This window comes from Polyodon spathula, chromosome 8 (genome assembly GCF_017654505.1).
Source record: "Polyodon spathula isolate WHYD16114869_AA chromosome 8, ASM1765450v1, whole genome shotgun sequence".
Classification (NCBI taxonomy): domain Eukaryota; kingdom Metazoa; phylum Chordata; class Actinopteri; order Acipenseriformes; family Polyodontidae; genus Polyodon; species Polyodon spathula.
In genome coordinates this window covers 7,851,643-7,879,449 of record NC_054541.1, presented here as the reverse complement: position 1 = coordinate 7,879,449, position 27,807 = coordinate 7,851,643, and the positions used below count along the sequence as shown (strand labels likewise).

Here is a 27,807-nt window from a genome sequence, read left to right as displayed (position 1 = left end):
CTATTTATAAACCGCATTGTGTTAATTTCATTTCTAATGCGCTCGTTTGGGGGTGCTGCGTATGTTCAAATAAAAAGAGAAATGCATAATGGGACCCAGGCCTTGTCCTAGTATCCGATGATTCCTTAAAGAGTCATTCTGACTGCTTTTTTTTGGGGGTGGGGGGGGGGTGGGGTGACCAATAATGTCATACAAAAAGCATCTGAACACCTATGTGGGTATGTAGAGCGATTTGGAATATTTACTAACACATCACGCCAGCACTAGGGCCAGTAGCTTTGTGTTGGTGTAATGTGGTGTGACCTGAGGCCATTAGCTGTAATATCCCTGACCACAGGAAGACTTGCAATGAGAGTGACAGCCCTGTTCTCAGGCAGAAGATGGCACAAACATAGACATCAAAGTGACAATTTTCCATTTGTCAAGTGCTTTGAAATTTTGAAACGTAAGATGTTTTCAAAACTTGTTAAAGATGCCAGACTTCAGAATGCTTTCTTTGCTGTATTTCCTAGGAGTTAATGTTAACAAGTAGTTTGTCGTGGGTTTTTGTTTTTCAGTAAAAAGCTTCCAGAGACACTTTCATTAATATTTTGGGACGTGTGGTTAAAATATGTGATGTATGGATTGGTTTGATTATTAGATTAAGTGTTCTGTACACTCTATAGCTTTCAAGTCCTCAAAGGTCTCTTCAGATGGAAGCTGCCATTTGCCTGTGTTTCCAAAGCAGAACAGAATTGTCTGATTTTTTTGGAACAATGCAAGTCTGATACAGAAAAGGCATCCTAAACTGAATAGTGACACAAAGCAATGGAGAGCAACTAATTATCAGTAGTGTAAAGTGCTATATCAAAGAGAGCCACTGTGCATTACAACTGCAAGGGTTAATATGTCATGTCATGTCACAAATAATTTATTTATTTTATTTTATTACAGCAGGTGGTGTGACTTTGCAGGGTTTTGTGTGACTTTGATTGATTTCAAGTGTCAGCAAATGTGTGTTTCTTTACAGTACACAATGTACAAATAATGGCACAAATGCACATAGTGACAAATCGTGCATTGTGTTTTTTGCAACAGAGAGACAGCTGATCTATATATCCGTCATGATAAAATGTCATTCTTTGATGTGCCTTTCTCGGTCTGTGTGACTTGAAAAGCTTTGATTGTGAAGGCAGCAGACACAACCCTTTACAGCGCATACATATGGGGATGGTAAGTGCTAATTACTGTTAAGGATGTATGACAGGGATGTGAATGGCACAGCTATTACTCTTTCATAGGCTGTCGGTGCCACACAGCTTTGTAGGCAGAGATAAAACTAATCAAAGGCAGAAAGCATATAGCAATCACATGCCGCACTTCAGCCAGTGATGATTTATCCTCCCTGCAGACACAAGAACAGAGTCACCCAGCAAAATATTAACAGCAGATTATTAATTATGGGCTGTGCCTTGATTACACTTTTTTCTGTCTGGCATAATTGCAGCATGTTAGCATGGAGAGAGCCGTATTGGGTCATATGATTAAGAAACAACGGTACTTGTGTGTTTCCTTGTTATAATTGGGGTTTAATTGATAGTCTAGCACAGGGACACAACAAAAAGCAAAAGTGACCTTTATGTATGGTAAACCTATGCTATTGATGGTTAGGGTGCAATATGAAATATTTTGTTTGATGTAGTGTGTGAATATTTTATGAGGAACTATGTAGGCACATCATGAGTCAATGAGATGCAACGGAGCTGAACCATGTGATAGATGGTGTGATAGATAAGGCCTAGAGGCAGTGCTGTTAGTTAGCTAGTTAGTAAGCCATAAATTAGGAAGACACACAAGAGTTTGAAGGGCATGTTAGCAGGAGGGGGATCAGTCTGTGGGAAGACAAAAGACCCACACAACACTGAATCCTGGTGGAGAGCTTGCTGGCTGTGGCACACCAGAACATTGCTGATGCAGTTAAACAGTTTCTAAAGTACTGAGGGTGGATGCACTTTCTTTAGATAAAATAGCAAAGTGTAATTGTAAAAGTGAAAGCTCCTTGGTGGAAGTTTGATCAAATTCATATGGAAGTCTTGGTTTTGCATGGGTCGGGTCAAGGGTTAGAATAATAAACATTAGTAGGCGTGATCAAAATGGTGATGACACCTCATGTGCATGCAAAGACTGGATTGTTATGTTGCATGTGAGCCCAGCCAATGAAGAAACATGAACCAACAAATATAGTTCAAAGCTATCTGCCATTATATTGGTAGGGGGGCTATATGGGATTGGATATTTCTGTATGCGTGATGTCTTCTGACAGATCCATTTGATTTAGATGATAAACAACACATTTTGTTGAACTACAAATATATAATAGATTCAGTATTCATAGATAGCACCGTGCATACCAAAACATCACTGTTGGGATAGCAGGCACTTTGTCTTTGTCATGAATAGTTATTCACAGACACTGGACGGAGACCACCTGAACCCATGAGAGTTATGAATTTGACACAGATTTTTTAAAATATGTTTGTGTTCAGTACCTGGTACAGTATTCATTGTGGTGTGTTTTTGATCCTTATCATAAATAAGTTATAAACCTTTGAATAACAAAGGCTGCTGTAAATGTTTTATACCCTCATCATAGAATAATAATGTTGAAGTTTTGTTTCTGCTGCTGCTGTTAGCATGAATTGCATGTCAGCATGGTTCAGGTCAATTCTGACTAACAGGGTATAGATTAGCAAGAGTCTACTATACTATAATGAAATCCCACTAAAAGCAATAACTTCACATGTATCTAGAACAGCCTATGGAATATACCCAGTGGAACCAGGTCGAGCCAGTACAGGGTGCAGAGGAAGGACTATTTACCCTTATTCCAGGTTTGAAGCTAGATCTGTGATGAAAGGGGGGGGGGAGCGCTTCTCCCAGCTGGGGAACTGAAGAGAATGCAAAACAAAATCCTGAGAGGGACAATCTTATTATTATTATTATTATTATTATTATTATTATTATTATTATTATTATTATTATTATTATAATAATAATAATAATAATAATAATAATAATAATATCAGAAAATAAGGGTTTTAATTAATGTTAAAAAGAATGTTGTCGTTAAAAAAAAAATTAAAAAAATTTAAAAAACCACCTTAAAACTTTGTTAGAAAAGCACATTTAAAATGACAGCTGGGCCGAAAGAGAAAAAAAAAAATCATAGTAATTATTTAGAAGCATTCAACCAGGAAAGTTCATGATTATCTCTGTTTTAATTTCTAGAAAACAATGGTAGGGCTGCTGTGGTGAATGGAGGCATTCATTTTAAAGACCTGGCAGTACACTTGACAGCATTTTTGTGGTTTTCCCCTGTACTTAGCAAAGCAACTGCTGCTTTTCAGGTATTCAAGCTTCAGCATGTTAAATATTGCAAGCTCCAGGCTGTGAGGCTGAATCATTGTTTGCCCAGAGCAGCATGTAAAGAATAAATAGGTTTTCTTACTGCTGTGCTGGAATGTTGCTGAATAGTGTCATCCCTCAGTTGGCTCACTGTTCTGTGTTTACATTGGCAAGGCAGCATTGTTTTCGTTAGCGTTGGCTGAAAAACAGGTCCCTGTACAGTTTTGCCACAAGCACTTGTGAAACCACTTGCATATCTAAATGCCAGCATAGCCTTAATGCTGTCATGTTTATAAAGTACAGTATGTAGTTATTCGCTGCCATATACTCAGCAGAGAAATTCGTTTTAGAAAGAAAAGGCTGTTTTCTAATTCTGAGATAAAAAGGAGCACATTATGTTGCATTTTTGTTTCGATCTATGCCGCATAGTTTAAAACCATAGAGTTTCGGTAGTCATAGGACAGAAATAGTGTTTTTAAATATCTTGATTTGCAAATCTGTAAGCTCTAAATCTAATACAGAGCTTGCTTGCTTTTATTTTTATTTTTTTAATATGTTCACCCAACAGATGTTAAGTATTTATATAGTCTTTTAAAAATAACTGCAGTCATCCTTGGCATAAATAATTATTGTACAAAGTGGATATTCTCTATACCACTGACCGTCACTCCGGTTAAAGTCTGTTTTGAAGCTCTGCTCTCGGTTTCTTTATAATATCCAGCTATGGATGGCTCCTCTGTAGGCCTTTTAATCTTCATTAGTTCCCTAATGTGGCCGATCTCTGCCTACTTATTGTGCTGATTTAAATTATTTGTCACAGTCTGAGTTAACTATGGATCTGACAGACATGATGAGAAATAATAGTCCTGGGGTCTTTTGGGGTCTTTTGTTCTGGAATCATTTTCCCTTTGCATGGGACTCAAATTGAAATGAACATTTATGAAGCAGAAATAGAGGATTGAAAACGGGAGTTTTTGGTTATGGGGTCAAATAGTCCTCATGGCCATTTGGGAAAACTCATATGAAGACTTATATGGCGTTGTATATATGCTTTCAAAAGCAGTCTGTCTCAAACTGACATCAGGAAATGGCTTACAGATTTGCACATTACTAGAGAAAAAAAAGACTTGAAGTGAATGTTTTAATAAATGTGCAAACAGCCCTGGTTCATTTTATCTTAGACTCAGGCTGAGACCTGTATTGAATGCTTGTTTAAAGTGATAATTGTTTCATGCAGAAGTATTTCTTGTGCGAATGGGTTTCGATCCTTTACGAATGAGCTTAGCACTTCAGGGTGACAACCATCGCAAATCAATAGACTTGTTCATCTGCATATCTAGTAAAAATAATCACTTGTCAGTAGAAATGATTGACCAGATCTGTTTCAGCTTTGTTGCCCACGCACAAAGCAGCGATTGGGCACATCATATTGCCGCACCAACCACATGCAAATTGTGTACACCAGTTGTGTCTAAGACCACACAGTAGTAATTTTACTCCTTTAAATAAAAACACATTAGTGCAATTATGGGTAAACTATCATCTGCACTTTATTATGTCTCATTATATTATGTTCATTATTCTGATTAGAAATATGTAACCCACCTCTGCAGGTATCTGCGCGCCCTCTACCTGGGAGTCCAGAGCCGCTGGCGCAGCGAGCATGAACGCTGTCACTTCCACTGGCGGATGATGTTCGAGAGCGCGGACATCAACATGCTGCGTCTGCTGGAGACCTTCCTCAAGAGCGCCCCCCAGCTGGTCCTGCAGCTCAGCGTCATGATCCAGAGGAACCAGGTGGAGCCGCTGCAGGGTAAGGATGGGCAATCCGTTTCTTGTAAGTTAGTTGAGGCTTCAGTCAAGCGGATGACTGCTAAATTCTAAGATGGTGCAGATAAATGAATGTAGTTGCACTTAAAAATATGTTTTTAAAAATGAATAATGCAAAACCATTGATATTTGTGCCTATGAGATCATCAAGGACCCTAACTTTGCTGCTACCCAAAGTTATAACCTGTTATATCAATGACCATATGTGTGCATGGGCAGTTTTTAAGTATCTAATTTATAGTCACTAAACAACTTAAGTGTTCATTATAGAGGATTGAAGAGAGTAAACAGGCATTTTCCAGGCAACACAGAAGTAAGATGTATATAATTACAAGCCTAAGATGCCTTCCTAATCTTAGATTCCTATTACATAAATTGGTAAGGAAATAGTAGGGTAGGTTAGCCATTGAGTGTCATTTCTGATTTGTGAATACTAACTAGGGTGTTCTAATCTGTCTTTGGCTGTTAGGCATTGATAGGAATTAATATTTAATTACTGTATTCAAATTGACAGTGGGAAACAAATAAACATTGATTGAACAATACATTACCTAGCAAAGGAAGGTTATGATGTTGTTGTTAATGATTTCAAGGCACTATCATTTCTCCAAACAAACTTTAAACTCCATTTGCATTCACCAAGAGAACACCATTGTTACACGATGTGTTAACCTCTTGGGACCCTCATCTACGTATTACATATTTTACAGCTTTTGTTATTTAATCATGAACCGAGCCAACGTAGGGCTGATAACAGGAGCCAAAAAATGAGAGATCTCTAAGAAACATCTTGCACTTTTAAAGAGCGTGATTGAAAATGTGGCAGGATGAATCATCATAAGTGAAAAAACATTAACAGAAGGTGACAGGATAAAGGAATACTTATTAACCAGATCCCCAGAATAAGAGTCAAATTATGGCATTGGCGCCTCATTATTTTCACAGATAAAAAGCTGCAAGCCTAAACATCCCATTGAACCAGACTGGAGACTTTTATTGACAAAGTACATTAAACATGGGGCTTCATTTAAGCATATCTGTAAGGGAATTCTTATTGTATTTTACCTCCACCCGTTCAAACGGTATGCGAAAACCTTGGTATTATGGATCATCCTTATTACATTCATGTTTGATTTTTGCCAGAATGTTGCCATTGTAATTCCATTTATAGTAATTTTGCCACCAGTGACCAAATATGGTTAGTGCAATGAGAAGGGGAGGAGAGTTGATGTACAAAACCGAACCCCGTGCGGTAAAAGAAGGTAATGCACCGTAGGCTTCAGACTCTGTAACTGCCTGTTGTATATGCGGGCCTGGCTATCATTAGAATTAATTTAAAACTCTTCAAAGCCATGACTTCAGTAAAGAACAAATGTAAATTTCATATGCAAAATGTATATATGAAACATGCTAGCCATAGGCCCGACGGAATTTAAAATGATTTCTTAAATTGAAACCAGGCTGTCGTTCTTTATGAAGACATGCTGTCCATTTTTATGTATCGGGAGAAGCAATGTTTCAAAGTCATGGTGCACCCAACAATAATAATCCAGCCTTATGGACATAAAACATTTCATCTTAAAGCATCAGGTTTTATTCCCTTTTTGTAATTTTTCATGTCTGACATGAGAACGAAACCGATAGCGCCACAAACAAAGTTATGAAGAAACACCAGGCATACCAGGGAAACCTTAGAAATAAACTAATCTAAGTCGTTTTATTGATTCTTACTGGAAAAATGCGTGGAGCAAAAAAACTTGAAAGTATTAAAAACAGTGAATTAGTAAAGGACCCTTATACAGTAAAACATTGGGCTTGTACAATTTACTGCCAACATGGTTTTAACAGTGAATTAACCAAATCTGTGAATGATTGGATCGTATGGAGAGAGCAATGTAAAATGAATACTTAGGGTTACCATCTTCCAGTCATCTTATGAATTCTTTCTTTACGCTCCACCTCCCATTTACTGTACTTAAGAAAGTAAGAAATTTCATTTATTTTCACAGTGGAGAAAAACACACAAACTTCATTTAAAAACCATGCCATTGAAGATGAAATGGAGGTAGTTGTACAGTCTTGAAACATCACAGATCTTGGGATGCTTGTGTAAAAGGATGAAGGTTGGCCGTGAACTGGCAACCCCGCACACTGCAAGGGAGTGGCTTAACCACAATGCAAAAGAGGCAGGCTCATCTGCTTTCGTGGCTTTAGAGCTTTTAATCTCATGTCATCTCCTCTACAGGGGATAGAATCTGTAATAGCAGTGCATCACTCAGCACTGCCTGTTAGGCCCTTCCCCTCTTAACCTCGGTGACTGGCTGCAGCTCATGCATTCCATTTGGGTCATGGCACAAATGTACCAGCAAACCCACATACCGCAAGCAAGAATCTTAACCTACAATGCACAAGGCACAATGCTTGTCTGCATTCATTGTTTTAGATATTTTAACCTCGCACTACAGTGGCTGTTACAACTGCTCATTTTTTTAATACATTTTTTTATTTGCTTGTGTGAGACCTGCTTCTTATAATGTTAGATTCAATTAAGATTGTCAGACATTCTATTCAAATAGCTTGAACACACTTCTCCAGTAGTTGTAGCCAAGGAGTTTGATGTATTGAATAATGCTTTCAGCCGAGCAGGGCTGCAGCTAATTAAGATGTGCCTTGATCTGGCTTTCATCCAAATGGAAGGAGAAAGGAACTGTATAAAATATTTATGACAGCTTTGAAATCAGTAAAACACAGAGCAGTAGACGTCTGCAAGCTTCCTCCAACAGCGTCTGAAAACAATTTTTTACTAAAAACTACTGAAATAATATTGGTACAATGTAGTACACTTTCTGTGTCTGTGTGCTTTCAACACCTTTCTCGTGATTTTCAAGTGACTAATGGGATTGGCCTCATTGTACCACTTCCATTTCAGTTCTTTTAATGATTCTAATAGACAGCCAAAGTAGACCTAATTATCATACTAAACCCTAGCTAAAACCAAGCCGATGACACTAAAGTGATCTAGCTGTGAATGATGCCGTTGCTTACCTTGTGAACTCTTTTGAATGAATTTGTTGCTCATGTGAATATTGTTGGTGAATGATACAGATGTTAAGCATGAAAGAGTCTTGAATATTTCAGTGTTGTTGAGCCTGCTGGTCACTGTAACACCACATGGGGTTGCCACTAACGCAGTATGGAGCTTGACCTGAGCACAGCCCACAATCTGCTAAAGGTCTGATCAGAATGGAGTTTCGCCTGGGAATAATGTGTTTTAAAACAGCTGACAAAAGGGCCATAAATTCAGTGCATTTAGTACTTTCATGTAGTCCAATAATCCAGCTACTATTTATCATATCTAGAATGAGTTCAGTTTGAAAAAAATCGAACAATTAAAAACAGTCTAATAGTAAAAAAAAACATGAATAAAATTAACTGTTGATAGTCAGTTAACACAAAGCCAATTTATACATTTTAATAAAAAGGATTGTATATTGATATTATAGTACTGTTATTTCTTTCATGCAGGTCTGTCTGCCTCTGCGTCTCTGGTCGCCCTGGCTTGGGTGATCGCCTCCTATCAGAAGGTACTCCGTGACTCCCGCGATGATAAGATGTCCTTGTCATATAAGGCAGTCATCATCCAGATCCTGTGGCACCTCTTCACCATCGGTGCTCGAACCATCGCCTTTGCCCTCTTTGTCTCTGTGTTCCAGCTCTACTTCGGGATCTTCATCGTAACCCACTGGTGCATCATGACCTTCTGGATCATCCAGGGTGAGACGAACTTCTGCATGTCCAAGTGGGAGGAGATCATCTACAACATGGTAGTGGGCATCATCTACATCTTCTGCTGGTTCAATGTCAAGGAGGGGCGGACTCGCTATCGAATGTGCATCTACTATTTCATTACCCTTACCGAAAATGCTGCCTTGACGGTGCTTTGGTATTTGTACCGGGATCCGCAGACCACAGACTTCTACGCCTTAATCATAGTTTGTGTGGTGGTCTGCAGCTTCGCTCTTGGAATGTTCTTCATGTTCATTTACTATTGCCTGCTGCACCCAAATGGACCCTTGTTTGGGTCCCAGTGGGGCTGTGTGGAGGACGAGGGGCCAGAACCTACTGCCGTTCCCCCAGATGTTGTAACAAGTCCCCCTAGATCTCTACAGAGGACTATGGGTGCGGAAAGGGAACAGGTACCAGGGGACCGGGACAGCTGCATGCCTGTTTTTCAGGTGAGGCCAAGCGTCCCACAAACCCCAGTTGCTCGCACTCCACGGACAGAAGGGCCTGTCATTAGGATAGACTTGCCCAGGAAGATGTATCCAGCTTGGGATGCTCATTTCATTGACCGGAGGCTGCGTAAGACTATCTTAGTACTGGAGCACACCTCTCCTGTCACCCCCCGGCTACAGTACCGAAGCCTCAGTGCTCCCAAGGAAGTAATGGAGTATGAAACCACAGTGTAGACACGCTCAAATTCTAAGGCTGATGTGAGGTAACCTGTCTCTTTGAAAGGCTTTGTGCAGTCAACATTGAGATAGGGTAGGGGGTGGTCACGGAACTCCTGACCTTGCAGCTTAACTTCAGAACTAGCGATTGCCGAGCACAGCTGCGTTTGAAAACCAGAGCTTGTGCAGAAGGGGGCAGCTCAAACTTTACTGCTGTGACTGCATTAGTCAGATTTCCATTGGCTCTTTGTGACTACAGCTGTCCCGAAGAAATACATAAATGAATAAATAACTCATTTTAAATTGCATTTGACTGTATCTGATTCGGGTCATGCACATTCTGATCAGTTGTCGCACTGAAATACATTACCTGTGAACATGTTAATGAAAAAGCAAAAGGTTGTATGTTGGTTTGCGTCAATATGGTAAAGGATCTCTCATAGGTTAGCAAATTGTTTTAGCAACCTTGTCTCAAGTGGCCATGTCCTGTTGTTGTTGTTTTTTTTGTTTTGTTTTGTTTACCCTTTGGAAATGTTACAGACAGAATAAAAACCAAACAGAATCTACTTGTTCACAGTCAGTTCCGGATTCAAATGTCAAAACCGGTTCAAAATCAAGTCCTTTAATTTAATTCATTATATACAAATAATATATATATATATATATATATATATATATATATATATATATATATATATATATATATATATATATATATATACACAACAAAACTGTTGACTAAATGTAGTTAGGAAATTAGCAAAATGGCTGAAGTTGACAGCCTTAAAAACGGTACATAGGTTGTGGATATGTTTTAAAGTGAATGGGTAGACTGTCAGAAGCTGTTTGAAACCACTCTAATATTGAGATTGTTAAAGTAAAATGATGCTTAATCTGCAATTTATTGCAATTTCTCATGACTGAAAATGAAATACGTCGAGGCAGACTTCACTTTAGTATCTTTGTAGTAGTATGCGTTACATGTAATAGATGTTTGAAATAGGTGGAGTAACCAAGACGTTTAGCAATATGCCATTATGCCCTCACTGTGTTAACCGACTTAAACAAATCCAAGAAATGTTCTTTCACAAACACACTTTACTACATATTCTGCCAACTCACCACTTCCATCTTAACTATCTCTACCATTTGAAAAACCAGCTTACAAGTTTTTGCTCGGTTTTGCTCTGACTTTCTACATGTAAAGAAGGGTGTAATGTGCAAAGACAATGTGACGGGGAAGGTAGCAAGGAATTTTTGTAAAGCAGCAGTATATTGAAGAACACAGAACAGAAAACAAATAGAGGACAGTAGCTTTGGGGCAACCACAGAGGACTCAGTATCAATGAGTTCAACATTGGTTCTACAGCTGAGAATACTACAGTTACCACTTAGAAACCACACAGATACAGTGAAGCCTTATTATCACCAGTGTTTCACTGCAAAACATATAACAACAATAAACAAAAAATGAGTGGGAGACCCTCGGTGTGGGGTCAGTGATGTAATCTTGTATTATTTACTGTGTGTTACTGGTGGGTGCTGGCAATTGGAAATGCCATGGTCATGGGGTTTGCACTGAATTGGTCGTGCAAGCCTCAAAGAGAAGAACACCTGGTCTGCTGACATCCCGGGATACTATCTATACATTTTTTGGTGCTGAACTTTCCTGGAAGCCGTCAGCCTGCTGTTAGATCAGAGGGGGTGAATTTCAAGTTGATAGATCAACATTTACCTGTTCCTTAATATTTTAGGATATAAGTAAATGCTTCAGAAAAACAAACCGAGAGCACAAACACAAAATGCAGCAGTTTTCTTCAGATGATTAAACGGCACAGGAAGCGATGCTCTTCATCCCTTCCAGATTAATTCTTTAGTAAACCCAGCTTTTGAAAATCAGACCACAAGGGTAAGGCAGATGGGCACGGGGCCAGTCTTTGCCGCTATGATTTGCCAATGTGCCTCAAACCTGACCACACAGACTATTCTTTGTGGAAGCAAGAGATTTGATTCTTCTCTGTGCTTATTCAATCTGGGGCTGATTTAGAGGAAGGCTTCCAGCTGTGCCAAAACACGCTGAGCTGTTCAGTGTTTTTTGTTTTAAATGAACTATTAAAGACCAGAAACCACTAAACTAATTTCCCCTGTAATGCAAAACCAGACTTCAATTTAAATTTCGTTTGTAAAATGATAAAAGGATTAAGGAATCAATTCACAAATAAATGCCTATTACTGGTACTATATTTCCGTAAAAACAATGTAAAGCTGTAATGTAAGACTGTATGTGCTTCAAATACAACCCTTTACTTTCTGTTTTGACTCAACATGAATATTCATTAAACTGCCATCTAGAGCTATAACTAGGAGTGCTGTTCATATGAGTTGTCTGCTGAGACACATTCAAAACACCACACAAATTACCTGTCAGTTTTAGTTGTTTTGTTTCTTGTTTTTGTTTTACAGCATTGTCATTGATTTGTAATTACCCGCTCCCAAGAAACAGTTTGACACAGGTTAAAATACACAGTAAGGATGTGAAAGGAGTCAGCTTTCTAAATACACTCAGATTCGGTAAATCCAGAAGTCAGGCTCCATCTTTGTGCAGACTCACAGTTGACGATAGTGTTTGGGGAAAATGAAATACAATTGGAAAGGTGGCCATAAATGTATGTGTTTAAAAAAAATGAGAGGGCTCTGGGCTCTATCAAAGCATGTACAGTGGAATCACTAAACTCAGGTGTGTCGATTAACACTTCATCATGTTTGTAGCTCTACGGAATAAACCCCTGCAGAAGACATCGATTATTTTGATTGTCTATTTTGTGTTTTCATTTCTTATCTATGACTCGGTTTCTGCTGTAAAACTGGTTTGAATAGGTTTCTATAGCAACCCAGATTTCCATATTTTATTCTCAGAAGTTGATAGTGGCAAAAAGTGGTAAGGACAAAACAAACCACTGAAGCGAGCCCATGAACGTGTAGTAAACTTTGTGGTGACCACACCATTCTTTGATTTGTGTAATATTATCAAATTTATAAATGTAAAATAAAATAAACGGTTGTTCCGGGAAACATTCTCAAAAAAAAAAAAAAAAAAGCATGAGTCATAACTTGTTTCTCTGTATCACCTCACAGTATGTGTTTTTTCTATTAAAAAAAGTATCCCTTAAAAAACAAATATGCAATATGTTATTTTTGTTTCTTTGAGTGTTCTTTGAAGCATCTACGCTGGCGTGACCGATGCAATGAGTTAGTGGTTAGAAGTGCTGTACGAAACAGCCAATGAGATGGGGTCTTACTGCCAAGCCCATACAGTGGTATGCTGTCTTGATTTAGCAGCTGCTTAAGACATACCAACCTGTCTGGCGGAAATGTCAACTATGTTTCTTTTCTTGTGTTCTTCCAATTTATTTATTTACCACATTTTGTTTGATTCCTTGACTAATGCTCTAGTGACAGATCAGTTTGAAACTGCTATGCCTGAATGCTGGATGAGACTGTGTTAAAAGGCTGGGGGTGAACAGTATGCTGGATACAAGCAACTGGTCAAAGCCCATTTCTTTTCGTTTGTTGTTTTTTGATTGAACTAACACAGCGTCCAGCTTTACAACATAAAATGACACATTGCACATGGCCCCTGGAGGCTTACTATACATGCTGTCTGTATTGAGCTGTGTTTCCCAACCTGAGTCCGCTGCACATTTTAGGGGGTCCGCAAGATCTCATTCTCAAAATACGTACTGGAATCTATTCAATTGAGCTAGATCTCTAAATACCTCCACTGAGATATTTTAAAACTGAGGACCATGGCTATTAAAACCAAACATATTACGGTGCACGTATATCTTTTTAGTGTATTTGTGTCTGTAAAAATATGTTTCTTTAGACAATGGGCTATTTCTTAAGGATATCAGTTTAACAGAGCTGGTATTCAATTCAACATTATAAAGAACTGAAGTCACCTGAACAAGATCTCACACTTTGGTGAACTTGGATTCAAAACGATATTATCTAAGGCCTTAATGAAAACAATAATAGGCTGTTAATAATTCTAGAGCCTATTTTTCTCTGCCCTATCAAACTGGACCCCACTCCCTACAATAGCTTCCAGCTTGGGGTGGTAACTGCAATTTGTCTATCTGTGGGAAGCTTGTAGCGTTTCTAAGAACTGGGATTGTGTTTTGACTGGGACTTTGTTCATTATTTGAGAGATGTACCAAACTATTGGAACATTCAGTTCTTGAAAAAAAAAATGTTTTTTGATTCACAGTATTAAAATAGAGTGAAAAGAGGGTTACTGCATCTTAGCGGATTGTTGGTCCACTTCTGTTGTAAGTGGCATTTGTATAACTTTATCATAGCATTATGGAACTGAGGTTGGCTGGTCTCCTGGTCAGTTGTATTGGCTGAAACGGTCATTAAGCATCACAATAGAGAAGGTTTTTCTAAGTGTGGCGAGTCCAGACCTGAGCTGGGAGTCCCAGTCCTAACAGCATTGTGTTTTAATGTAAATATCCTGTAAACGCTCAGGAAGATCTGCTCATTGTGATAGAACAGCCACTTCACAATAACCTCTGTGTTGTATGAAGGCATTGCAGAACACTGGCTTTGACTAATCTTTGCCATTTCCATAAGACCCTGTAGGGCCAGTCTGCTGTAAGGATGTATATCAGTTAACATCAAAACTAATAAAAAGTGCATTAGAAATAAGGTAGTTTGTGTAGGAGGTTTTACTGTACTGTAATATTTAGTAAGGTGTAATAGTGGAACAGTGCAATGCCACCAACAAGCTTTGTACTCTGCCGTAGCATTTTAAATGCATCCCTTCAAAATTGTGCTCACTGCAGTACGTCTGATGAAATTAAGTAAATCAGCAACCATGCTTTTTTTCAATTAGCTTCACTGTGGGGGCTATAGCGTGTGAATCAAGAGGCCAAGTTCAATGCAAAACGCAGAACAGCAACAGCTTGAGCAGTGTAAGCGAAGCAGCAAACATCACCTGGCGGCTGTGCGGAGGTGAAGCACTCTGGGTACCTCATCTGCTCCTGCCAGCTCACAAATGCAGTCAAATAGTTCCCCCTCCTGGATAAAAAAGGAGAAACATTTTCAAAATGACACCCCTGGTAGCTGGACAGTTCCTGTTTCTAGCAGTTGTTTTGTTTTAATTGAAAGGCATATTATATTTATTTTCAGCCTGCGACTCTCCTGCATGCATTGCTTATTCTAGTCTGATGTTCTGCAATAAGAAGGTTCTAAGCTCAGGGGCTTCTGTGTGCAGGCGTAAAATGACTATTGAATTTGGAATCTAACTGACAAAGACTTGTAATTAACCGACTAAGCAGTTCATTCTCAGCTCAAGATAACTTCCAGCAAACTCATGATTATTAGTTGTGTAGTCTCAGCCACTCCTGAGTTTGCTGTCTGATTTTCTGTTTTTTTTTTTTTTATTATTATTATTATTACTGTAAGCAGCTCTAGTAACACAGCTCCAGTGTGTCTACACATAGCCAGTTTCATAGATTTTTGCTGACACTATTTGTATGACATGGTTGATTGTAAATGTGCCATGTGAATATTCCTTTTTTTTGTGTGTGTATGGAATTGAATTTGCTTTTTAAAGTAATTTTTGTATCTACCTCAGCTGTTATTTTTTGTACAGCTTTTGAACCTGTATTTCTATTTATTTCTTAGTAGTTTCTTTACTAGTGCTGTTATATAGCCGATAATTCAAAGATTCATGTATTGTTTTCTACATTGTGTCTTGCTAACTTTCTTTAAAATGTTCAATTTCATCATTACCAAGCTCTTTCTATTAATTAAACAATAAATGGTCAAACCAAAAAAAAAATAAAAAAAAAATGCTGATTAATTCAAAAGAAACATTCTCTGCAGTCTGTAGACAATGAAGTAGATGAAATCATGTTACAAAGAACCACGAAAACACCAACAAGAATTTACAGCTGAAAGAAAATCAATACACATATTCAGGAGACAAAGTTTTCAGGTTTCCCTGGGCCACTGCTACCGTGTTGAAAGCCTGTTTGTCTCCATCTGGAACAAACTGAAATCTAACCAGTCAGAGTTAAGATGGAGAGTCTTCATTCTTCACAACTTGCTCTTTAGTTCCTTATCCGAATGTAAAGGATGTTAATGATGCAGGTTTGAGCTTAGCCTCCTCTGCAGCAAGCCTCACACAGGAAGCTAGCAGATATACATTGGAGAGTGAGTGGAGGTTCCAATTAGTTGGATAGGCCAACAAGTGATCATAGGGTGAAGTGATCATAACCTCATGCAAGTTTTGATAGAACATCCTAATGCACTTAGGTTGACAGATAAAAAAAAAAAAACGTACATGTCACCAGTATTGCTCATAATCCATTGTATTGGTCCATAAACTCTTGCTCATTGAATTGGTCCTTAGACACTGTAAGTACCCAAGTCAGACAGGTACAAAAGCATGTGGAAAGCAAGTAACTGATGAGATTACAAGACTTGGCAAAGTCTGTTTCTCTCATTATTTATAATGTGTTGCAGCGTTCATCTTGTTTGAAATATGTCGCTCTCAATATTATTATATTAAGATTCATTTGATATTGTTCTAACTGTCCAATCTACATTATTTTTTGGATATTCTCAAAACACACATTCCCACAAATGTACAGGTCCTGTCAATGGACATAGATATTAATATCCATTTTGGAACAAAACCCATTGTTCTCAGACTCCCACTAATGAACATTCTAGTTGATTAAGGAGTTGTACATGCATGAACAAGGCTGAACAATGCAACATAGCTTGATAAAAATAATGAATACTGTACTCATAATGTATAAATAACTGCTGCATTAACTCAGACCACAAGAGAGAGAGAGAACACTTCACAAAAGTTAAAGTGCACAATGAAATTGCCATTAGTAAGCAGGAAGTAAGCTACTGCACCAAAACAAAACCCTTATATAGAAATCGATTGACTTACAGGAATGAATAAAGTACTTTTACTGATCAAAGATATGAGATAGCAGCACTGTAAGAAACATGTTTTATTTTGACATTTCTGCATGTTTAGGTTATTATTATTATTATTATTATTATTATTATTATTATTATTATTATTTGTTTGTGTGTCTCAACTTTTAACCCCGGTTAACATCACAAAAAAATATGAAACATCTGTAACTGTCAGCTTCTGCTGAAGGGAAGAAAAATATCTTATTGAAGTTGTGCTGAGTGGTGTTTGGGTTCCTTAACTGTAACCTAGATGTGTTTATGCGTACCAAACACTGTCGGATTGATCAGAACAGATTTCAACTAACTTTTGAGTTAGAGCTCATCAATAGAGCCCTGTAACTTGGAATGGAAATTTGTATAAGACCCATTTAGAGCTAACCTGTATTTTAATTCCTTCATGTTATCAGTTTAGGATGAAGAAAGCTTTACTTTCACATAGTCTTTCAGTCTTACACTTCCAATTTTTTGTTAATACACCTTCTCAGCTTGTTTAGGGCAAAAGCATGTAGGTCATGGTTAATGAACAGAAGGTATTAAAGGTGGAATTACCTAGGAAGCGCAAACTACAGGAAAATAAGGCTTCTAGTGTGATACTTGTATTAATAATAATGGTGTGTTTGTTTTTGTCAAAACTACACAGGAGACCTACAGGACATAACGTATGTAAGTGCAATGCAGTTAAGATTTATAAAATTATTTCATAAAGCTATACAAGATGAACAATAAAGGAATAATAAAACACACAACCAAATATATAGGCTACAGTGAAATATGAGCAATTGTGACACCAGTAGAGGCTGATAAAGATTACTGTGCTCTTATATTTGCTCTCACTATACTATATGCTCCAACGCAGTCCGGCTACTGCCCTACTGTGTTATTGTGTTGTTTGAAAAACAAGCTGCTTCACGTGAGCCCTTATCAGTCCCAGGATAGCAGAGGCTGTACCGAGTTTGCATCAGGACTTCTGGTGGAGTTTCCTCTAGCACAGGAAAACAAGGTTTCCTCAATGGGACAGCAGCCTCTAGACCCACAGGCACACACCACAATATCCCCACACAACTCGAGAAAGATTCCCAGCGCTTGGATCAAGGTGGGAAGAAGGAATGGAATATGAGACCAAGAAGGGGAAAAGAGTGAGTCTTCTTTGTCTTCTTGTTTTTTGTTTGCCAAGCTCACCAGTAACAGCAGACACTGTCTGCAAGTAGAAATGAAAGGCGTAAACTGGAGACAGGAACTCTAATTAAACCCACCCTCCAGTTTCCTTGTTTTCCTTGAGGGAATCATGGAAGAGATTTGAGCATTTTAACTTGTTTTAAATTGTCTTTAATACGTTAAATCTACACTTTGAATTTCAATGTTCTTTATTTTATTGTAAAAGTACACATGAATATTATTAGCGTTTGTGGTAGTCACCCTTTTAAGGTGCCTTATTGTTACAATGAAAGAAAGAAAAAACTATGAACCAAACCCTACATACAGTACATTTTATGGATTGTAACAGGATTGTCTATACAAAACAACACTGACGAATGTTATTAGGTCTCACAATATCACATAGCAATGTTCTATGTTCCGTTGTTAAGCATCGTGGTTCTGGCTAGCTGATAACAGTTGTGGAAATGGATGGCTATCTCAGCATTAAAATGGCTGAGTTTTATAACTTCCCTCACCGTAAAGCTGTCTTTAAAAATACATTTCAAATCGTTTTTAAAAACCATTTCAATAACAATACATTAAAGCATTAACAACTGAAGAACTTACGCAAAAACAAGAGTGACAACTAAGTATTTCTCCAGACCTCTTTACATTTTTGGAGAAAAGGGCCCTTTGTTGTTTGTTTTGTTGAGTAATTATATCAATAATCAATGTATTAATGCATTTGTTATTAGTAGCAGTGCATTTTCTGATTTAGTTGTTCTGCTGTTGCACTTCACATTGTACAGAAAGTACATGATTATTAACTTTGTAAATGATTGTTTTGTATTATTATTATTATTATTATTATTATTATTATTATTATTATTATTATTATTATTATTAGTAGTAGTAGTAGTAGTAGTAGTAGTAGTAGTCTACTGTGGCATCCCAGGGTAATATCAATAAAAGAGCTAATAGGCAGCAGTTTATATGAAATACTTGATGAAATTCCTAAATATTTCCCTCCAAGCAGAAGAAGCCCATTGAATTGGGCCATTTTGTATTATGGTACTGTTTGCTTTATAGTAGTATTTCTCAGTAACACCAGTCTTAAATAGGATTTATTTTGTTATAATTTGAAAGTTGCCTGCATGACCGTTTTCTGAGTTGAATTATCAAAATAAATAATTCGAAAGGAACTTGGCCAATGGGTAATTCATAACTGATGGTTCTTTCTGTGCACTTTAATACATACCCAAAGCATAATTATGCATAACATGCTCTCTCTAAGTATTAAAAGTGTTTGAAACATGTGTGGATTTGTTTGCTGTGGTATCCTTGACGAATCCAGTTTTCAGTTGAGTCATAGGTCAAAACACTATGTCAGGTTTCTTAATCTACACTAATGCATGAAAACATGACAGAAAATCCATTCTGTTTTACCTAAGGACATAAGCTAACAGACTTATGAGGCAGTGTGTTGAAGAACAGATTCCGTTTGTGAAATGAACTGGTACAGCTTCCAGGGCTGGTTCTATTCAGAATTTTTTTTTTTTTTTTTTTTTTTGCAGGGTTTTGTTTCTCCCATCAAGCGTCTGGTTTTTCCCAAAGCTGCGCGCAAGCAGGCAGACAGGAGCAGCTTATACAGGAGACCCCTGCACTCTGTCCCCTTGTACCCCCCTGACTACCTCATCGACCCTGAGAGACTCCTCGATGACTACGTAGAGAAGGAGGTCAAAGTAAGGCTGTCCTCATCACGCAAAACCAGGGGTACCCCTTAAATGTGACTTACCAAACCTATATGCAAACATTCCACACAGGAAATAGTGTCCACTAGGAGCTAAACTGAGACCACCAAACCCCCTCAACGCTTGTCATCTGAGTCGGATTGCAGTAAAAGGCATGAATCACATGCTGCTCCACCTAGCTTCCTCAACAAATCTTTGTTTTCTTCGTTTAGTTTTTAGGTCATTTAACCTGGGTGTCATGCTCATTAAATCCATCCAGCAGAGATGAACTCCTTCAGCTTCTCGACACGGCAAGGGTAGGCAGAGATTGATTTCTGCATGTAACAGACATGGGTTGCTTTAGATCAGGAGTGGCCAACTCTGGTCCTGGAGAGATACAATCCTACCAGTTCAGGGGCTAAAGACCTGAGCATCATTTTTGTGTTGGCAAATTAAGAAAATAATTGGTTCAATTAAAATATTGAGAACTCAGGTAGAATGAAAACCACAAGACCCTGCAGCTCTCCAGGACCAGGGTTGGCCTCCCCTGCATTATAACTTATTTAGAAGGTTATTTTCCAATATATTCTTTAATTTAAACGAAGGTGCAACATTATTAACCAGCCCTCAGTTGCCTATTGGGCCATACTTTCTTTGTAGACACAGAAACAGCCTTTCCAGCTAAGAGTTTAGATTTAAAACTGCGGTACTACTGGGTTTGTAGAAACTGAAAGAGCTGCCCTTGAAGACGACTCCTGAGCAGGACAGTATCCTGAGCCTGTCAGCCCGCTGCCTGCTCCTCACCTGGAGAGACAACGAGGAGCTCATCCTGCGAATCCCCACCCATGAGATCGCTGCTGCCTCCTATCTGCAGGACGATGCACTGCACCTCCTCGTTCTCAAAACAGGTACTGCTACCATCTGTTCAAAGCACTAAAGAAGCTTTTTTTTTAATTATTAAATGAGCGGTACTGAGGATAGGGATGACACCAGCACAGCAAAGAATATGTGAATCTTTGCACCCTCTATGACTGACCGCCACATCTCATAAAAATGTTTTGTTAGATAAAATGCTTGAAAGTGTTGTCATTTTTCTTATTTACTCATTTGTTGCCCTTTTCTATGAATGGTAATTTCTTCAAAAGTGGCAAGTTCTGGAGGTATGATACAGCAAACTTGGAGAAAGTAAAAAAAGAGGCGGCAATGACATTTTAACAGTGTTTGAGAGTGTGCCGTATATTTTTCCTATTAGGCTTACTAGTGCTTTTGTAGAATGGACGTGAATTGAATATATCTTTAATTCAAACCATTCAGCTGAAAACTAATTTTGTTCCAGGTCTGGGGGTTGACCTAGTACCAGCAGGGGGCAGTCTGGAGCGGAGACACCCGAGTGGGAGCTTGGAGAAGAAACAGGGCAGCATTGAGGGAAGGAGGCAGACGGTGAGCATTATGGACCGCCGGCCAGCAGGGGGCACTATGGAACGCAGGCACACCATCTGCAGCCTGGACTGGAAAATGTCCGGCCCTCATGAGCAGAAGCAGACTGGGGGAAGCTTGGAGAGGAAACATCCAGGGGGCAGTCTGGAGCTCAAGCAGGTGGGAGGCAGCTGGGAGAGGAGACCGACCCGGAAAACTGGCGGGAGACCCGTCAGCGGGAGTTGGGAAAGGAGGCACACAGCCAGCGTAGGGGGAAGCTGGGAGAGGAGGAATACTGGAAAGCCAGGGGGTAGCTGGGAAAGGAAGCACACATATGGGGGAAGCTGGGAACGGAGACAGGCTTACAGCGGGAGCTGGGAACGAGGCAAGTCATACGGCAGCTGGGAGAGAAGAAACACCGGCATCAACCCACTAGACCCCCAGAAGCCCACCCCCAGCCCAGATGCATACTGTAACTTAATTATCCTGGCTGTGGCCAACAAGGTTAGTGTGAACACCGTCCATACCAATTGTATGCTATCTATCGCTTACGTCATGAGTTTCTGTCCAGCAAAGCCCAGTCACAGCAACGTATATCTGTGCACGATGCGGCAATACACCGGCACGCCTGCACTGCAGCCACGGATCTGGACTGATTAGAACCAGCCTGAGATGGAATGACTCTCATTGGAAGGTTTCAGCCTTTTATTTGCCAGCCCTGAGTCTTATTGTTCTTGCTTTTAGGATGCAGCAGAGGAGTACTGCGCTCTGATTTGCCAAGTGTTTCAGATCATCTACGGTGATCAGACGATTGAGTGTGTCGACCGGGCGGGATATCACTACACCTCCACACCTGACCGACGCTGGCTTCTGCAGAGGAGTACGTTTGCAGCTGTAGCCTGTCGGCTGGTTTCACAGACCCTGATCAGCACTAACCTGGACTGCCTAAGGTAACCTTAGCTAAGGTAGTCCATAAGCAGTGCTAATCAGAGTCTGCGAAACGTGTATGTCTTTCGGGTAATACAGAAGAAGGTGTGGCACACATAGCAGGATTTGTGCCATAGATATATACCTCATGAAAAGTAAATGAGTTGATGTAGTAGGGATGTCACAAACCCACACGATTGTATGCTTGTTGTTTTATAACTGATTGTAATCTTGGTATGTGTAGAACAGTAAGGGTGCAGTATTATGCATAACGTTGTATAGCATAGATCCATCCTTAGCTTGTCTTAGTTTTAGTAAGGACACAGGCTGGAACTGTCACTGGACACTGGAGTGGATAGATCCTTTCTATTCAGCTTTGCTTGTGTTAAAGGGGCTCTCATAGTTAAAACTCTAAAAGCACAAGCATAATCTCAAGGCCAATTTGATGAAAAAAAAAAACAGTCCTTTTCTTGTTTTTCCCAGGTGACAGCCGGCTGACAGACATGACATACAACTACGATGCAGATTTCAGCTGCTGCAGCTCTTTGTGAGTGAAGCGTTTGCGTTTCTGCTGTTTCTTTTGTGCGTCTTGGATATCGAGTCCATGGAAAATGATTGCATTGTGTTATGGGGCACACAGCAGTCCCAACCAGGAGCATTCGTGGTCTTAGGATCCCTGACCACTGCCAGTCAGGCTGTCAGATAAGAGTTATTTCATACCAGAGCCATTTGTCACTGTGGGGTCTCGGCTACAAAGTCTTGTTTTAACAGCTTGGTCTCTAAGGTGTGACCTTTGTCCTTACATTGGAGAATCTGTCATCTTCTTTTTATCTGAATTTTTTGTGCTTCTGAACCATGCTTGATTGACAGCAAGAAGAAGAAGTCATTAATATATCCTGTCCCTGTACCGTAGTACTGGAGGGTAAATCAAGTATCCTCAGCATTCTGGAACTAGCATAGACAGCCTCTGGTATGTGATATTAATTGAATTGGAAATCTTCAGTTTCAAATTTTGGAACGCTTAGTGCCATCTGCTAGTGGTTGCTGCTAGTGTTAAGACAAAAATTACAACCTGTTTTAAAAATGTATGATCTAAAACTTGTCTTTATAGTTGCCTGAACTGTGCAGCTTCCTGACGTTAACACCCAGTATACCCCAGGAAGGATATTGACTCTATCGATACAAGCGAACATCAGTGCCAATTTGAATATGCAGCCACAGTTGTTCAAGTGTTAGCACACACACTGAGCAAGATTCTCAAAGCTATGTACTCCAAATCAACATCAGCCAGGAAGAATGAAACCAAAAATAAACAACACCTTACTTTGGGTCTTGCAAGTAGCTTTGAAGAATCTACTGCAGCACCCATGTGTGAAGTGGTCTTGTCTTCTGTCCCTTTAGCAATGGTTCCCAGGAAACATTTGACCCGTACTACAGTGAGAACTACAGTGATAGCTCATCGCTGTCGTTCAGGGAGTCCCGGCACAGTCTGGCCACACTGTGCAGTGAGAGCGACCACAGCAATGCAGGAGTCGAGCTTCTACAGGAATACATGATAACTGTGCGTATACAATACACATACTGTCATAGAGAGAGAATATCTGACCTTCAGTGGGTAGAAATGAGCTTGAATTTTATGCACCATTGTAGCAGGGAGAGATCTGTGCTGACTCTGCTGGCGTGTTCACACTACTGCAGGAAGAGGGCGGCAGTCTTCCAACAACCGCCTGTGAGTCATGGCAGTGACAAGGGGAGGTGGGAAGGTAGGTGTGTGGACTTTCCCCCTCTCTGAATGGCTGAGAGGCGAGTCAAGGGAGAACAAGGGAAAATAAAACAGTAATAAAACTACAAATAAAAGGTGCTGCACTCGGCAGCGTTATCCCGGTTGCCGCTACTCGCATGACCCGGATCACCGTCCTACTCTGTCGGCTAACTAGCCTGCTCTTTTACAATACGCCGGGGTCTGCCCAAGGGTTCCCCGCTTTCTCTGTCTCGCTGTGAAACTGTTTCTTTTCTCCCGGCTGATTCCCGGTCCTGAATCAGAGCTTCCGCACTCTCGGCGCGTCTAAGTGGGCAGACCTGAGGAAACAGCAGAGCATTTTTTATAGGGCTAGCAATCTGCCAAGACTCGCCTCTCAGCCATTCAGAGAGGGGGAAAGTCCACACACCTACCTTACCACCTCTCCGTGTCACTGCCATGACTCACAGGCGGTTGTTGGAAGACTGCCGCCCTCTTCCTGCAGTACTGTGAACACGCCAGCAGAGTCAGCACAGATCTCTCCCTGCCACAACCATATATTTTAGAATATATACAGTACCGTAAGTAAATAAGAAGAATAAAACAGCTAATTTTAGTATGACATCATTTCAATTGGATACAAACTATCTGATACATTTCAAAAGACTGTCTAACATCAATATCAAGGTGTCTAATATATATTTTAATTCAACTTTTATTATTTATACTGTACACTGATGAAGGCCCTAGCTGAAGCATGTGTCCACCTGACTTGACTCCAAAGTGTATGGTACATGTAAAAACCAAAACTGTCAATTTGCACTATTTTATTTTGTAAAATGAAAATCAAACTGTCAGTGATACTTACAAAGCTGCTGCTGTTTATCGGTCCATAAAAAAGCGAATCATGTGTATGTTTTCTTCACTTAAATGCCTGTGTTATTAGCTGAGAAGCAAGCTTTCCCCGTTAGAGATCCAGCACTTTGCCCTCCTTCTACGAGAATACAGAATGGGAGCCTCTATCGAGCAGTACTGCTCTGATCTCCTTCAACTGTATGGAGAGAAAAGGAAATTCCTTCTGTTAGGTAAGAGGATTACATTGTTTCATGTGTTGCTGATTTTTCAGGCCCTGGCTTCTGGCATTGATGTCAACAGCTGGCAAGCTGGCATGCAGAGGGCTCAGATGTGCTAAGCCTTTGCTACTGTGTAAAGTTTACACCAAGAAAAATAAACTGCTATTAAAGTGAAAAAACAAGGTGTACATTTTGCAAAACAGCAAAGCTGCCTCTACCTTAGTTCTTTGCGACTTCTAAAGCAGGAGGAAAGCAAAGCTGAGATTTCATACTGGTGAACAGGTCCACTGTTGAGCTTTCTGGGATAAAACATTATTGTCAAAATAACTTTCCTTTCAAAAACTGAAACAGACTACGTTCTGGGTTTTTTTTTCTTCTATTTTTCTGTTAAGCCACATTTTTATGTAATTTTACAGAACATATTATTTACTAAATGACTTCCAGAATATATGGTTATTCAGTGTACATTTCTCAGCTTTGACCCAGTGAGCTCTTCGTGTCTTCCCGTGCACTAGGAATGAGACCCTTCATCCCAGATAATGACGTGGGCGTGTTTGAAAGCTTCCTGGAGAGCATTGGAATCAGAGAGGGTGGGATCCTGACAGACAGCTTTGGGAGGATCAAGCGCAGCATGAGCAACACGTCGGCCTCCGCAGTGCGCAGCTACGACAGCTGGTCACTGCGCTCGGAGTCCGAGAACTTCAACAGGATGATCACCGACATAACTCACGACATCGAGGCACTGGGCTGCGAGGACATCGAGGTCATCGAGGAAGAGGATCATTATTTGTGATTTGAGAAGAGCTCTTCAGCCAGTGACACACTACATATAGGACTTCCTATATCCTGCCGCAATAAAGCTGGGGATTCTGGGACTACAGTGTGTAATATTTCCAATATGTCTGTCAATCTTTCCTGTTAAGGTTGATTTAAAAAAAGAAATCCTTCAGGCATACAAATGTATTTATTTAGATAGAACCCTTGAGATATACATCTCATTTCCAAAGGGGTCCTGGCAGGAGAAGGCGGCAAGAATTAAAATTAGAAAATCAATTGGAAAAGTAATCATTCAACACTTAACACAAACATAAAAAGTCATACCAAATAAAACGACTACAGAATAGAAATAAAAAAATAGAACAATTCTAATTTGCATTGCAATATGCGATTCTAAAACAGGAGTCAGTGCAGCACATGGTGTAGTGTGTTCCTGGCAGTGTTTGAGTGAGTGACCTTCCTCGGGGCTAGGTGAACCCAACAGCATCCTATTAGGCAGGGCTGTATGGATCTGAAGTGCATGCTCAGCAGTACCTGGAGGGGTCAGGTGTACTTTCCACCCTCTGAGTCTCTTTCTACTCAGCAATGAAATGGCTGCTTTGCTGTTACTCGAGGAGTTAAACTGTCAGCCATTTCAAATGAACACACTCTCCACGCTGAACTGCAAAACAGGATTTTTTTTTTTTTTTTTTTTATACACGTCGCCTTTGTCCTTAAGCAATTTTAGAAAAACACTTGCTGCCTTTTGTGCAAGTCTTCCAACTGTCCTGTAAACTCAGCTGCCTTCAGAATAAATACAGTCAATTCCACTTGTTTAGACCTGTTTACACCCAGAAAATTGTCCAATTTGAAATTAATCCAACCAGTTTATGTACATGCTTTTTAAAGTATCTAATTCATTTACTTTCCCACCTGTATTCATGTGGGTGCTATCAAGCCCTTCATAAACACCTGACCTTCATAACACCTTCATTATAGACATGCAGTAGAAAACAATGCCATAGAAATCTTAGAATACTCACACTATTGTTGCAAACCAAGCAATAACTGAATCATAAAGCAGACTGTTGCTGTGCTGTATCTGGTCCCAGTGGTGAAATGAAGGCTAGTCTAAAGATATGTTAATCATTTAAACTATGCCAGGCCCAGTGTTACTACAGGACAAGACATTGAGATAAAGGAATACTTTGTATTATCTGCAGTACTAATCTATTATTTCCTACATTTTATTTCTTATCTGTTATGTGTGATTCTCGGCTGTTGTCTATGCTTAGATCATTTGCCATACAGTTTACTATTCAAGAAAAAAATACTTCTGTAAAGACTCCTCAAGATGGATTCAATAAATCAGAACAGACTGGACTTTGTAGTGCGGTATTGCTTTATTTGTGTATTCATCAAACCCAAACAACCTTTATGTGGATCTGTCAAGACCCATATTCATCGCAACCAGTACATTTTGCTGTAGAACCACCTTCTTTTCCAGTCACGTCACATCGGTACAGCACTGGGGGTGCACTCGTGTTCTGAATTCATTGTCAGTAAAGACACGTGTGGTAGAAAATGGTCAGGTGGAAATAGTAACCTGGCAACCCTGCGAGACAGGTTTAGTGGAGAGCCCATGTGCCCCATTATGTCCTAATACAGTACTTTACTACAAGACAAGCTTGTCAAATATTAACAGGAGAGCACAGCAGCATACAAATGATTTGGGATTCTAACTGAGTGAAAAAAGCAAGTATGTCCTTCCTATAGCCCTCTCTGTAATTTCCTCTACCTACTGTACCTAAAAGTAAAACCATCGTTTTTGAAAAACTGTGAGGCAACCAAAAATAATAATATAAAGTTACTAGTATATATCTAGCATTCGTCAGAATTCTTTAAAAAAAAAAAAAAAAAGACTTGCTGTAAAGACACCAAAGCAGAGGTAGAAGAGAGGAAGGAGAATCAAACCACTCCTAAACATCAGGGTTATTAAGTAGCATGAGATTGCTCTCTTTTCTCCATATCCTGACAGTTTAGTATGGTATAGCAAGCGACAGTAAAGCATTGTTAAAGTGTGATAAAACACCTAGAGGTGTGCTCAACCAGGGGCAGAATCCATAGAATGTACAGATGAAGCATGGGGAAACAAGAGTCAATTTCCCATGAAAGGAAACTTTTACACTATATGAGAAAAGACATCTATCTACCCTTGATTTACCCTTTTAACAAGGACACATAATTGTAAACAAAAAGCTTACTCAGGTGTCAAATATTACTTAATATTTTCATTTATATTTTAAGAATATGTTGGTGGATCTATCAACTAAATTTTCATTACTCTTTTGTAATTG

General features: G+C 39.5%; 2 protein-coding genes across 3 annotated transcripts in view; both read left to right on the top strand.

The window, feature by feature from the left end:
• LOC121319317 (XK-related protein 7-like) overlaps positions 1-10,141 on the top strand; it is a 50,943-nt gene extending 40,802 nt beyond the window's left edge. The window contains exons 2-3 of the mRNA XM_041256625.1: positions 4,998-5,197; positions 8,740-10,141. Of these exons, the coding sequence (XP_041112559.1) occupies positions 4,998-5,197; positions 8,740-9,683 (1,144 nt within the window). The 3' untranslated portion in view covers positions 9,684-10,141. The remainder of the gene's footprint in view (positions 1-4,997; positions 5,198-8,739) is intronic.
• Positions 10,142-17,611: 7,470 nt separating this feature from the next.
• ccm2l (CCM2 like scaffold protein) lies at positions 17,612-26,833 on the top strand. 2 transcript variants are annotated; one of them, XM_041256564.1, is made up of 10 exons: positions 17,612-17,809; positions 19,385-19,552; positions 19,774-19,857; positions 20,265-20,448; positions 20,877-20,980; positions 21,701-21,836; positions 22,367-22,430; positions 23,285-23,444; positions 24,568-24,706; positions 25,210-26,833. In XM_041256564.1, the coding sequence occupies exons 1-10, from the start codon at positions 17,780-17,782 to the stop codon at positions 25,485-25,487; spliced, it is 1,347 nt and encodes a 448-aa protein (XP_041112498.1). In that variant the 5' UTR covers positions 17,612-17,779; the 3' UTR covers positions 25,488-26,833. The 2 variants fall into 2 exon arrangements, with proteins under 2 accessions (XP_041112498.1, XP_041112496.1); XM_041256562.1 differs by having other exon boundaries at positions 20,877-21,460.
• Positions 26,834-27,807: the final 974 nt, after the last annotated feature.

Excerpts from the sequence above, each read along its gene's own strand:
- ccm2l (XM_041256562.1), top strand. The coding sequence starts at position 17,780 with ATGGAATATGAGACCAAGAAGGGGAAAAGA. Across the intron at positions 20,449-20,876 it reads CCTCCTCGTTCTCAAAACAG|GTCTGGGGGTTGACCTAGTA; the intron begins GTACTGCTACCA and ends ATTTTGTTCCAG. Across the intron at positions 23,445-24,567 it reads TACAGGAATACATGATAACT|CTGAGAAGCAAGCTTTCCCC; the intron begins GTGCGTATACAA and ends CTGTGTTATTAG.